This window comes from Maniola jurtina, chromosome 2 (genome assembly GCF_905333055.1).
Source record: "Maniola jurtina chromosome 2, ilManJurt1.1, whole genome shotgun sequence".
Classification (NCBI taxonomy): domain Eukaryota; kingdom Metazoa; phylum Arthropoda; class Insecta; order Lepidoptera; family Nymphalidae; genus Maniola; species Maniola jurtina.
The window spans coordinates 10,125,707-10,140,917 of NC_060030.1; the positions used below are offsets into that span (position 1 = coordinate 10,125,707).

At 36.1% G+C, this 15,211-nt stretch overlaps 1 protein-coding gene across 1 annotated transcript in view; it reads left to right on the top strand.

The window, feature by feature from the left end:
• Positions 1 to 15,211, top strand: part of LOC123873335 (syntaxin-23) — a 126,013-nt gene that overhangs the window by 22,329 nt on the left and 88,473 nt on the right. Inside the window, exon 2 of the mRNA XM_045918149.1 lies at positions 4,777 to 5,203. Coding sequence (XP_045774105.1) covers positions 5,084 to 5,203 — 120 coding nt within the window. The 5' untranslated portion in view covers positions 4,777 to 5,083. The remainder of the gene's footprint in view (positions 1 to 4,776; positions 5,204 to 15,211) is intronic.

Consider the following 15,211-nt stretch of genomic DNA (forward strand, 5'->3'; position numbering starts at 1 on the left):
CCCATTCACGCCGCGCGCAATCCCTAGATGAAAAACATCACTCCGTCACGTCGCGTAGGGGCGGCCCGCTCGGCACGCTAAGTGCGCATTTTATTTAACGAGTATTTATGCCGCTTACTACTGTTATTGTATCGTAGTGTCTTAATGACTAATTAGGTAAATGCATGATAGACTTTGTTGTTGGTTCGCAACAGCATATGGGTATCCGACACAGATAGTCTCAGATTTTCGGAAACTGGGCGGACTTTTCCACAACAGGCATACTCGTTTGACCGTCCTTGTAAAGGAGGTCCTGAATAAAGCGAGCCGGCCGCGGCGACCTCCGTAGCGAAACGAAGGTCAAGTAGATGAGCTGGATGAAGGGGTGACGGAGCGAGTCTTCTGGCGTAGCCCATTCAAAAAGTTGATCTTTAATCATCATCCTTCCCTAGCTAGTTATAATATAATGAAAAATTAAACTGACATTGGATGTTAAATATAAGCTCAAATCGCTTTTTGATGCAAAAAAGGCAAGGAGGCAAGTAGGTATATAAGAGGCACCATCTGGCCGGTTACATTAGCGGAGATTCCTAAAGTGAAGGCAGAGACTTTAAGCGCCGTCATTGGCCATTAACCTCCTAATACGTTAAAATATGCTAAGGAGCCCCCATTTATGAAATTAATAGTTGCAAGGCTCTACAAGGTCTTACCTGTGTGAGGAAATTAGCGCCAAGTTATGAAAAGCACCTAAAAGTTGAGAGTATTATGTTTATCTACAGTTGGATAGTGAAGTGTCCAATACCTACCCTACTAAAACCTTTGAAAGGCATTTTCAGCATTACAACAGCTTATAATATATCAAAACTGGATGATGCCCACGACTTCGTGCGCATGGATTTAGGTTTATTTAGAATTCCGTAGAAACTGTTTTTTCCGGGGCAAAAAGTTGCCTATCCCTGTCCCCGGGATGTAAGCTAAATCTGTAACAAATTTCATCAAAATCGGTTTAACTGGCCGTGAAAAGCTAGCAGACAGACATACAGGTAGACACACTTTCAGACACACAGAAGTATAGATATATTCCTAGATAGAATATATATTCATATATTTATAGAATTCGTGGAAATTAATACATTTTTTTCACTTTGTGTAAGGTACTAATTGCGTTTTTTAGAATTTATTGACGCTTCGTTATCGTTGTTTTATTTGACTTATTTTTAGCATTTTATCCATCCTTAACTAGTTTTTTTAGCTCCACCACCCTTTGATAGTGTATTATTTTTATAAACTTGGTCTAAAGAGTAAGTAGAAGCAATATTTTATTTATAAAAACCAATGAAGGGAAATATTGGGACGGGCTATCGTGCGATTCATCAATGCCAGACTGAAACCGCTGAGGGTAGAAATATGAGAAAGCAACTTCCTTTCATGGCGTAGGCACTCACTAAAAGTACTTTTGTTGAAATCAATACCAACTATGGGATATGAAAGGATGTGTGGGATTTTCTTTTGTATATTTTTATATCTTGATAAAAGTTTACACAAAATAGAATAACTATAATACAAATTTTTTAATACATAGGCTACTTTTTATCCCGGAAAAATAAAGTGTTCCCGCGGGATTAAAAACCTATATCCACGCGCGTGTACCAACCTTGTTCATAATAATAATGGTTTGTTGTAAGACAGCTTTTGGAAGCCTCTATCTATCTATTAACATATTCTAAGCAATATGCCCCAATGAAGGCTGACATCTAACGGCATATTATTTATAATATCACAGTATTTCTGTATGTACGTGTAAGTAGGGAACTTTAACTTTAGTTCGTCAAGGTGGCTTTATGGTGGCCCTTCTTACGCACTTCTCTATACAAACGTATTAAACCTATTGTTCTATTATTCTATTATTTCTTAGATCTATCTCTCTATTATCTATGCCCTATTTAGTCAAATTACATTTACTTTTAAAGTTATGACCCTTGAAAAATCTCCATTTTAGGGCAAATTTTGAGGCAACTTCGTACGTCAAAAACTATATATAAGAAACCAGGAAATTGCAAAATTAACGAAGTCATGTCACACTTTACTATATAATAATTTCAAATGTCTTTAGTTTGTGTAATAAAATGAGTTTGCTAAAAATACACGTAATTCCGAACGTCGATTTGAATTCTCCCTTTGTCGTTTTTGACTAAGAAATCTTGTATCTCAAGCAAAATTCGTTCACCCGGCCTCTCTCGGGGTGAGGTGCGGTTAGAAGGAAAGCATGTCACGCAAGGTCACGCACAGATAACGTTATTTCCTTCATCTGTGGAAACGGCACTATACCTACCATCCATAATATCCATATTATTCATTTTATTATAAATACGAAAGGATGTCTGGCTGTCTATTTTTGATCTGTTTGTCCGTGACCTTTCACGGCTCCAAACCTGAACCGATCTCGATAAAAGAGTTAGCTCGCACCCTGGAGAAGAACATAGGACATTTTATCTCAAAAATTAAAGGTCTTTTATTTCGAATGGAAATTTTAACCATCAGAATCGGGCGAACAAAGTCACTAGTATCAAGAAGTGAAAATATATTCATAGAGAATTATAACAACATTTCGCTAATATTGTATTATTTTCACACATTCCAATTGATCGCTTGATCAGTATACTCAGCAGAATCGGTAAAATTGATCCTGTTCTGTAGGACGATCGCGTTGGTCTACGTATCCACTTTTGTAAGTTGCTTACAATGTCAGTGTTGTTCATGTCATGCTTTTTATAGCTGTCAGTTGAATTTAATAGTTCTTTGCAATCACTCCGCCCGTAACTGCACTTGCTTTTATGCTTCCTTAGAGAATGCGTTAGTTTTGTATCGTTTTATAGCCTAAATCGCATTTCCAATGTAGGTCACTCTTTGTAAACGAGATTTGTAAAATTTTAAAGCTACCTTACTGCTATTAATCTTTTAATAGTCGCTTGAATTCTCCGGCTGTCCGGCACTGATAAATTTATATGTTATAGTTAGAATAAGATGCAATGGCGCATCTAGATTTACCTAGTTAAGAGGCCTACGCAGTCCTATGAAAAAAATATATACTTTCTTATCTTTTGAGTGTCAAGTTTTAAATGATAACAGTTGCCTTGGGAGCCTTGGCCGAAACTTACGCAGACAAAGTTACGGGTATCATCTAGTAAAATATTAACTCGGTTTCATTAAAGTCGGCTGAGTGATACCATGAAATCCCATGGTAAAGCTTTACTATGCTTTTTTGATCTAGTTTTATTGCTAATGCTATTGGTCTAAGATCCAGTCTTCGGTATAAGAAATACCTACTTATATTCAGATTAAAGCTGTGGGTACTGTAGTAGACAACATAGGTATCCATATTGTTTTGGTTATAGTTAATACATAATAAGTAATTGTTTACCCACTGTCCCTTATAACTAAAAAAATCTAACGTTCACCACAAAACAATCTATTGCGGTCACTTAATTGCCATTTTATTATTGTATTTTTGACTCCCAATATTTCTAGTCTAAGAATGAAAATCTTTAAGCACTATAAATTAGTTATATACCTACTAGGTTTAATTTTCGAAATACTGCTAAGCTTGGGATATACTGAGGATAATATGAATGCCCATAATACACGTTTGGACGGTCTCGCTTTATGGCCTTTCCGATGCTTACGGAAGATTCCTCAAAGTAAATACATTTTTCTCGCATCACTAAACTGCTCCTATTATTTGGAGCTTGTGTGTGACTTTTCGCGTCGGCAAAACTGGTTCACTTTTATGGCTAATGTTCAATATGTATGGGAAAATATTTAGCGCCCAATTCGGACAAGTTTAGAAGCTTTCGCTCTACTGATAAGTACTTTATCCATATATATTTATACGATTGCCCAAAAAAATAATTCAGGTTTGTTGAGGCAGAAATGTTTTCAGGGGCCTATGTGAACTTCTTTATTCCACCTAACTTCTAAATGCTAGAACAGATTTTGATGTACAGATTGTTAGAATCCTTACACCATTCCGAATGATACTATTATTATGTCGTTGCAAACGTTATGCCCAGGCATAAAGCCCTGGCAAATGGAAATAGTTTAGTTGTTAAGTCTTAAATAGGTGAATCACAATTTATTAACGATCCAACATTGTTCAACATTCACCAATGACCGACATGATTACGTCTTTAGAAACAAGTGTAAATTAAAAATTTATAACACCCCCGACAAGTGAAGGTTACACTAACTAGAAAAGAGCTGATAACTTTCAAACGGCTGAACCGATTTTTTTGAATTATAGCTAAGAACACTCTCGATCAAGCCACCTTTCAAACAAAAAAAAAAATTAAAATCGGTTCATTAGTTTAGGAGCTGCGATGCCACAGAAAGATACACAGATACACACGTCAAACTTATAACACCCCTCTTTTTGGGTCGGGGGTTAAAAATATAACTGTATCTGTATTCTGTACCCATATCAAACCGGGAATAAGTTCCATCATGGACAAGAAATGGGCGTCGCGAATGACATACCCTCATCATGAGCAGACATTTTTTACTGTTTAGCCTATCTTTACCAGCATGTCTAGAATTACTATGATAATAATATTATGTTATTTATTTAGTTTTGCCCGCGGTCACGTCGCTCGGCGTGAAATTCAGACAAGCTTTTTCCTTATTATTTTTTCCTTATATACTTACTCACTTCAATTTCTGGAATAACAAACACCGTTACGTATAAATTATTATAACAAGAAAATTACTTATATTTTTTTAAAGTCATAATTTTTGTTTCAGATTCAATCGTTGCAGCTTAAAACTAGCGAAAAGAAAACACAAATATAATACATAATAAATAATGTGCCTACAATAATATAAGAAAATTAGCTTTAAAATAAAAATAAATGATGAAAAAGTGATTATCAAAATGTGAAATACGTTGCTGTGTTTAAAATAATATTATACTTACTTAATAATAAAATATTATTATCATAAATAGAATATGATTGTATATTATCTTAAAAATAAGTGAAAACATTAAAAATCCATTAGTGGTCTCAATATAATGTTGGTTTAGTGTCATTTGTTCGTAAAGTGATACAACATGTTGCCAGTGCCACAGGATCGTATGTCCGGACGACGCAGCAGTTCTATTGTTAGTAGGACATTGCTGGGTCGTCGAGCCTCCGTCTACGTCACTAGCAACCAGCAAGATCCGGCTAAGGTATGTAGGTACATCCATACTCTATACACAATACTTATATACCTAATATACTTAATATTATAAATGCGAAAGTGTGTGTCTGTATGTTTGCTAGCTTTTCATGGCCCAAATGTTTAACCGATTTTGATGAAATTTGGTACAGAGTTAGCTTACATCCCGAGGACGGGCATTGGTTACTTTTTGCACCGGAATATCAAAAAGTTTCCACGGGATTTTCAAAAACCTGAAACCACGTGGACGAAGTCGCGGGATACATATTTGTACTTATACTACAGTCACCCATGTATCACCCATATCGTCAAATGCATCTACCATTGGTTCGAAATGCCTTTACTACCGAAAACAACCAGCTAGAAACTCGGCGGTTGCTCTTTCTAAAGATAGATAATAAAATCCAAAGTAATATTATGTAAGCCAAGTCTAAGATTACTTTTGAATCACTGTTAACCTACCTAATGGTTTTCTCCGCACTTTATTGCCAAGGGTCAGAATTTGACGAAATCGTAATCCCAAAGGTACAATTTATGGCCCCGAGTTCCGAAGTCGATTATGGGAAAGCCTCTGTGCTGCCATTCCTTATAACGGGAAACAATCTTTTGTTGATCTCTGTTTTATTTATTGTGAAATGTTTGTAAAAGACTATAATAGAATATGTTGGCATGAAGACGAGTAACGAGTTCCCTTTCGATAAATATTAATGCTCGCATGAGCTATCATATGTTTTTCTGTCTGGAATATAATATTTTTTTCTATAATATGATATTGATGACCTATGTTACCTCACATTATCAAAAATCGCGATATTCTTTTATTTCTCTCATCACATCATCATCGTCATGATCAAGCTATAGTCGGTCCACTACAGAGTACAGGTCTCCTCTCAGAATTAGAAGGGTTTTGGCTATCTATTACTCTACCACGCTGCCTACTACATGACATACCTAAATAGCTACAATCTTTTTTAACCCCCGACCCAAAAAGAGGGGTGTCATAAGTTTGACGTGTATATCTGTGTATCTGTCTGTGGCATCGTAGATCCTAAACTTATGAACCCATTTTAATTTAGTTTTTTTTGTTTGAAAGGTGGCTTGATCGAGAGTGTTCTTAGCTATTATCCAAGAAAATCGGTTCAGCCGTTTGAAAGTTATCAGCTCTTTTCTAGTTACTGTAACCTTCACTTGTCGGGGGTGTTATAAATTTTTAATTTATACTTATATTTTGTTGTGATATTTTCGAACAGCAGAGTAGTTTGGATATATTCTAATCCTACTATTGAAATAAAGAATAAACGATTTTCTTATTGTGCTTGTATCGATCAAAGAAGGCCCTTAACACAAGTGATACTCATTTCAAAGAAAGTCTATGTAGGTACATTTCGTTATATGTCTGAATTGTTTTCCCAGAATGTTCAATAAATCTTTCGCTATTTATTTATACTATAAATTATACATTGGTAGGTAAATAATAGGTAGGTATGCCACGCTTCTGTATTCACCCTTTGAAGCAAAGAAAACTAAACCATGATGGATCGTTGCGACATATTATAAAATATTATAATACAAGTACATACGAGTAACTTATAATAAATACATACAGTACATATGGCTATGTATTTTGAAGAAAGGTTTCGTCGTAAAGAAAACATATTTCTTTATACAAAACGAAATTATAATAAGATTAAAAAAATATTAGTGCGTGCAACCCTTACGCGCGGTCAAGTAAAACGTCCATGATTTAGTCGTTTTTAAATGAGTAAAGAAAAATAGATCTTTTAATCGTTGGCATTAAGAGGTGTCTCTCCGTCACTCGCTTCATACAAACGTATTTTAATGTTTAAAATTAAAGTATACTTAATACTTATAGTACATACTTCAAATGCGTGTCCTATTTGTGTGGAAAGTATAACACCAATTTCATTTATTTTCCAAAATCCAAATGTTTCAAACTGCGATACTCAAATTTTCATGCAAAAATGCCAGTATTTGTAATTGGTTCTGAAATCTATTCAAGTTATTCCCGCATGTGTGGCGCAGCCGACAGGTGCGGCCTGCTATATTATTTTGATATACGAATACGAGGTAAAAGCTAACAGAAATTATTCTGTTTCACTTTTTGTTGCTTTATTAGAAGGAATATTTTTTTTTACTTTGTATATTACAGGCTAATCCATCCGTAAAATTTGATATAAGAGTACCTAACTACCTATATACTTATATGTAATTCATCTTACATAATATTCTAATAGCCTATGTTACTCCTAGATAAAATTGCTTTCTAATGATGAAAGAGTTTTAATATTAAAATCGGTTCAGTAGTTTAACTTTGACGGCAGAAATTGCGCACCCAAGTGTTAACACCAACTGCACAAAGTTTCAACTCAAAGAATGATGCGTGACCTCATAGTTTCCGAATTATGATGAATGTATGAATGAATATACATAAGATAAATTTTTATGTACCTAAGTACCTATTCAATTTTCAGTTACGCGATATTACTTCTACTTTTAAATAAATAGGTATGAAGGCCAAAAATACAAACCAAAAGTTTATTTTAAGTACATACATAATAACTGACTTAACTTATGTTACTTTTACAAATCTTTACGCTCAGCGACTTGCCATAATAAATATCAAAAACTTTGTCATGTTCATTTGTTGTAGAAAATTTAGAGCCACGAAAAATACAGTGACATTTCGTGTTACAGTATCAGTTTGTTCCGAATGCTTGGAGCTCATCGCTGGAAGCTAGTGTGGCTAAAACAGTTCTAGTGGAAATGTCATCCATTATAGGAAGCGGTCATAATGTTCACATACTGTTCAATTGTCCATGGCACGCAAACTATTACGAGCACGAGAGAATCTATACATATAATAAAATTGTATAAAAGTGGTGTCTGTACAATGGAAATATATAAAAAAAAGTAGCAGGGGTTGTTATTATATCGATGCCGAACCCGAAATTGTAATTAATTTTTTTTGTCTGTTTGTCTGTGTGTTTGTGCACGCTAATATCAGAAACGGCTTATTCAATTTAGATACGGTTTTCACTAATATATTGTAGTAAGCTTCACTTAACGTTTAGTGTCACTCGGTTCATAAATAAAAAAGTTATGTCAATTTAAAGAATCACGGCGAACATTTTTAACGTACAGAGTACGTACTACACGCCTCGCGCGGCGCGCCTGAGCGTCCGTGGCATGTGGCTATACTATAAAGCGCGGTCACTATTCCACGCGAACGAAGTCGCGGGCACAGCTAGTAATCAAATAAATGTAGTGTAAGTACAAGTACCTATTATATTTTGTTACATAATTAATAGGTGGGCACTGTTTTTCAATTTACAAGTAAACGAGAAGGCGGGTCACCAGATGTTAAGTGATTACCGCCGCTAATGAACATTTGCAGCACCATAGGAACCGCCGATGCCGCAAATTATCATCGTTTGTACTCACGTAGGTTCCCTCAAATTATTGTTTGCTTTTAAAATATTCAATACCACGCCATGCGTTGGGTAAATAATGTATAGGCAAATAAAATTCTAGTGAACGCTGAAAATCTGTGATTGTCGCATTGAATTTTTCCAATATCCGCATTTGTCGGTGACCTCTGACCGCAGGAATCGGCGAATTACAAAAACATTTCAATATTGGCTTCCGAGTCCCCTGACGAGTTATAAATTTTATTTGCTGAATTTTTAAAACCTAAATGCACGTGAAGTCGTGCGAATCATCTAGTAGGTAGGTATATCATATCATTACAAAGTGATACCAACCAAGAGCGGTCTACAGGCGAACGGTACGTGAAAGTATCGAAAATTGCAATCCAGTTCTTTATCGTAAAATAATACGATCCCCTAAAGCCATACAAGCTCATCTATGATAACTTTTATCTAAATAACGGGAAATATTAGGTTCGTATCGATATAAGATTGATGAAAGCTTCATATGGCTTGTAATCTCGATCCTCTATTATAATAAAAGAAGGATTTTCATAGAATCTACGGAAATGGTAGCAAAAAAGCTAAATAGGCTTACAAATAATCAAGCTTCTCTTTCCTCATTGCCTGGCTATAATGTCTATGTGCCTGTTATATAAGGTTTATTACAGTGGTAGATAAAATAAAACATGAATAAACTTATTCCAGGTTAACTCGCTTCCATCTAGGACTCCATCACCACTTGCCACCGGGTGAGATTGCAGTCAAGGGCGAACTTGTATCTGAATAAAACAAAATTTAAAAAAATTGTGAATGCTCCCTAACTTTCATAATTTACTTGTCACATGCTCGAAGCAAACTGATTGAAAGCGGTATATCAACGCGCTACATAATTCAGGCCGTCCCTGCAGTGACTTCACACCGCTACTACAATATTAAACCTTGTGAACTGACTCGCGTGTTTAACTATTCATGTATTGGTGCTTTAGGTAATGTGTGCTTACGAAAACAACTTCATAATATACTATACAAGCTTACGAGAGACGTAATTAATAACGTTTCGGTTAGTAACAGTTAAACTCTATTATGTAATAATACCTACACACAGTGGCACCGATTTTGTTGTCTTTCTCTAAACTAAATTTACAGTATTTTTTCTGTAAATTTTTCTTTTTAACATTTTAAAAAAAAGGACGGAACATGAATTTTGCATTTGAAGACTTTGAATTTTCGTGCACGCTACAAATTTAAACAATAAGCTCACGACTGGCAGCTAAAGTCACGAGATTTGGTAGCTCTACATTAATTTTGGACTTACCATTCACCAAATTAAGTTTCGGTGTATTTCGTAATTGATTCACCAACAAATTCTATAATATACCTACCTAATTAATTACTCTTTAAAATTTATTTTCCCTTTTAAATTAAACAAATTAAACAAATCAATTTTTACTTAGGTACTTACTTTCTGAGATTACCCCTAGTAACACACCAAAAAAACTTCGCCTATTCTTTATCTCTAAAATTAGATCGATAGTGATATAAAAATCTATTAACTGACAGGATTCGTGCCGCTGCCTAAATTTCCTGTGAAACTTTATCATAACCAAAATCTTCGTTGATAGCCTCTAGAGCCTGAGCGTTTCGGCGTAAAACCGTTTTCAAATTTTCATACTTTTCGAAGATATTTAAATGAGCACTTTAAATCATAAAGATCATGATCGAGTATTTCCTATTAAAAATTTAGTTCTAGTTAAATGTTTTGAGACTGTCTAAGATAAATATTAAAAGTATAATAAGAAAATAAAACCCCCTTCGCATACTGACCTACGAATAGGTTACGTATTACGTAGTACAAAAACTATTTAGTTCAACACGATGTTCTAGCTCGGAAAAGAAATATTTCATAAAGTCAAAATATGACGTTCATATTATGTACGGAACCCTATAAGCGTGAGCTTCGACTCGCACTTGACCAGTTTTCATATATAACAAGGTAAGGACACAATGCGAAATGTATGTAACATTTCATTGTGACCTTCCCACCTGTATGTAAATCCACCCTTATTCCCTGTAAAGAAATATAGACGGTGCATTTGATCTGCATAAGTTTGCAAAGCTTTCATTCAAGTTGTCGTAGGAATGAATGCCGGCTCAGTTTGTCCCAACTTTACCCATTTAACTCTATTCGTTTGTTCTAGGCTTAGTTGCGCTTTCCTTTAAAAGATCTCGTTTGTTCTGGGAATTAAAAACTTGATCGATTTCAGCAAGTTTTGCGCCTAGGAATGTCGTATAATTTTTCCCCACTAAGTACTTTACAAAGACTCAAGTGCTAAAACGAAGTAGGTACAAAAATATTAGAATATAGAACCTAGATATTAGATGTTATTTAATTCATAATAGCACAACATTGTCAAACCAAATAAGTGTTTATGGAGTATTTGTATAGTCATTAATCAATACTCGATTTAATATATAATATTTATTTAACTATCATATATTTTTAATAACTAGGTAGCTGTATCGCTCCAGCTACGCAACGCATGGGTGGCCTTAAAGTATTTATTATATGTGGGTCCAAGGTAGATTCATTTAATTCTGTATAGTCATAGGTTCCTTCTTTCTCTACCGATAATAATATAAAAGTATAACAACTCAGTTTCGCATGAAAAGGCGACTTTATCACTAACAGCGATCTCTCACGGAAGTGTAATAATATTATACTTAAATGTCCTTGCGCACAGACAACTTTTGGTGAGAATAACAGAGAGAACAAAGACAGTAGATACAAGTAGAGTTATTATACTGTAGGGAGAAAAACTGCAAAGAGAATGCACGATATTAAATTGTTAAAGTACTGTACACTTTTGGAAATAAAAAGTAGTACTTATTCTTCTTTTTAATTCTACAAAAAATTTTGTTTTTTTGCTACAGTAACTTTCTTGTCACGTAGTTACAATCAACTCGTATAAAAAAGTACTAAGGTAAGAAACATTATTCGCTGTACCAAATCTAGGTTAAAACAACAACGATAAAATATTATTTTTCTGTAGTAGGGACTAGGAAAATATAATTTCAAAGTATTGCTTACTCTAACTTGAATATTTAAAAGAACGAATCGATTATATTTTAATAATGTAGTAGGGTGTGAATTTATTACGGGAATGCTCTGATGTCTGATCACACAATGTAGGGTAAACAAGTTAGGCAGGTGCCTACCTAGTCTGTACAAGGGTCAAGTGTCAACGGTAGAAGAAGAGTATTATTCATTAGAAGTAGGCAAAAATAAAATAAACTAATTTCAAGTACTTACCTACCTTTTTTTAAGTTTTTAACAGTAAAATTCATTGCAAATTGTCAACTTTACAACCATTCTTGTGATGGGGTCTATATCAAAAACCAAACTAGTTAAGAATATGAAATTTCGGTATGTACCTACCACATACATACTGTATTTAAACAAGAAGAAAACAACGCTGCATTATCATTTCGCATCGTTGTTTTCAGTGCCTACGTGTTGTTTAAATAAGTTTATAAGTTTAAAAGTTATTTAAAAGTTATGTAATTTTCATATGTTTAGAAATAAAATGTTCATATAATATAATTAACACGTGAACGTAGTTTATTAGTTTAGGTTGCTACAATGTTATAATGAAAATTATTCAACATTATTCTGCGAAGAGGCGTGAATAATTTCGGCGCAAAAAATAACGTAGGGCTCCGGCACACGCATCGAATGGTTTTGGAGTTTGGATGTAGTTAGGTAGGTTAGCAAGAATTGTAGGAGACAATAAGTTGGTCGACAATAAATTGGAATTGCCCCTTTGCTAAAATTCTAGTGCTTATATTATAATTAAATTAATACAAGGTAGATAATATGACTTATGTTTGTAATATTTAATCTGAGTTTGTCTTTTAGTCTAAATAGTATTATTATAACAGGTAACAAGTTTAGAATATTAAAGAGAAATCTCATAAGCTCGATCGCCAGCACTTCCAGTACAAACGTAGTTTGGTTCTCATTTGAAAATTAGACAACCCAAGTCAATGAAATTTTATAGGTTCTAGAAACTACTGTCTTTAATTTGCCAGATTTCCCTAAAAGTACCTAGTTTTAAAGATTCAAAATCCTTGAGCACATGTAACTTTGAAACTAACCATTTCACAGAAATCTGGCAAACCACAGACACAGTTCTAGAACGTATCTTCTGAGTTTGATTGGTTAATATTCAAATGAGGGCTAAACTACGTTTGTTTGGAGTGCACTACGAATAAACTCCTCAGAGAATGTGGTAAATTCTGGAGTACATAAACTCTTAACTCAATTTAGGTATAAATCTAGTGCTACACTTTTCCGCGGAGAGTATTTGATTATGAAAGCCACATGAAAAAACAAAGAACTAACTAGTACCTACCTACGTCAAAATACGACGTGTGTGCGAGAGCCGTAAATGTGAACAGTAGATATGTTTTAATTTTGCGGTAACATGAAATAGGTCATTGTTCCCAGAATAAATGGAAGAGGGCTAGCAAATGGCTCGAAAACCCGACAGCTGTTTTACCTCTCGAATTACGAGTACCTACATACGCCGTATTCGTGTGTACATTTACATTGAGTGGGGAATGCGTACCCAGTACAAACATCAAATGAGAGTCATATATAGGTGGAACAATAATTTACCTAGAATGTGCGTTGTAACTTGTAACAAATACAATCCTTACTTTTACGTGCTTATATCGTTCCTTTTAGCCTCAATTATTATTTGACGCCATCACTTGCATGATATGTAGGTACATCATCTACACCTACTATTTTCTGTGTAACCTGCGCTGTATCTTCTACATAACATGCCTGGAAGAGATCACTAGAGACAAAGTCTAATTTAGTACATCTCAAATTGCTGTAAATATATACTGTTGTATTTGTATACTATTGTGTTAGCAACACTGGCTAAAATACTGTTTATTATCAGCAACACTGACCAAATTACTATTTTTATATAACTTTTGTGTAATGAAACAAGTGTAGCCACGTCAATACACCTTATTAAATATGTTATTATACCTTTGTCAATATACGTTTCATGACAAGACGTATATTGACAAAGGCAATTATTATTGTCCGGAAGTAGTTGGAGTTTTCTTCGAGAGTCGGGCCAGCCTGCTCAGGCAGTGTATTTTTGTACTCCAATCGAGAAAGTGTGAAGTGGAATATTGTCAAGTGTTAAGGTGTTAAAGTGGCAAATTGTAAAGACCAGTGGTAAAGTATAAGAAATACAGCATTAATTATGAGTAAGTTATGTTTCATTTCACTACTATTAATAATAATAAAATTAAAATCCTGAGATCACAAAATGTAGGTATCTGTTGGCGCGATCTGAGTTAGCGCCAACATTTCAGAAGTGGGTAGAATTAACGCAAAATCCACTAAGATATACAACATTTAAACTTTAAAATTTCTTTTTATCAAAATAAAATAAAATGAAACACACATTTTGTGATTATTTCATTTTGTGATACCAGTTACCAACAAATAAGAACCGTAAACTTGTCATTTATTTTTAAAATACCCATATTTTGTGAAATTGAAATTGATGCTAGTCACGTGACAAATAAAATACCGCATGCTATTCGTTTTTGTTTCAAGTTTTTCTTCAAGGCAAATCCTTGATATAATCGACTTCTTGTGGGTATTGCATAAACATTAAAATTAATTCTCATTAGTTTCTCTGAGTGACTTACTCGTACGTCCTCACGGTGATAGTCAAGGAGAATATAGTCGCGTAATGATCAGAAAAATATCAATATCTGTATTTATAATTCATAATTGAATAAAACTAATATGTTCCACATGCATAGAACCTCATATTTTTTCGAACTTTTACTGCCTCCCGTATCTGGTATGGCTTACAGCGAACCCTCCCGAACAAGATGGTGTCTACGTCTCAGTCCACCGAGATGGTGCGGCATCGCGGAAGGAGGCGAAACGCTCCAGGATCTCGGTGGCCACGCCAGCCGGCGCTCACGCAGCCGTTGCTCGGGCAGCCGCGCCAGCCGGCGCTCACGAAGCTGGCGCTCGGGCAGCCGGTGCCCACACAGCCGGTGCTCGCAGCCAGCGCTCGTAGCCGCGCCAGCCGGTGCTCACGCAGTCGACGCTCAGGCAGGCGCGCCAGCCGGCGCCCGTGCAGCCGACGCCCACACAGGCGGTGCTTGCAGCCGCGCCAGCTGGCGCTCACGCAGCCGGCGCTCACGCAGCTGGCGCTCGGGCAGGCGCTCCAGTCAGCGCCCGTGCAGCCGGCGCCCACACAGGTGGTGCTTGCAGCCACGCCAGCCGGCGCTCACGCAGCCGGCGCTCACGCAGCCGGCGCTCACGCAGCCGGCGTTCACGCGGCCGGCGCTCGGGCAGCCGCACCAGCCGGCGCCCTTGCAGCCGGCGCCAACACAGCCGGCGCTCGCAGCCGCCGCCGGCCGGCGCTCACGCAGTCGACGCTCGGGCAAGCCGTGCCAGCCAGCGCCCATGCAGCCGGTGCTCGCGCAGCAGCGACAGCCGGCGCCCACACAGCCAGCGCTCG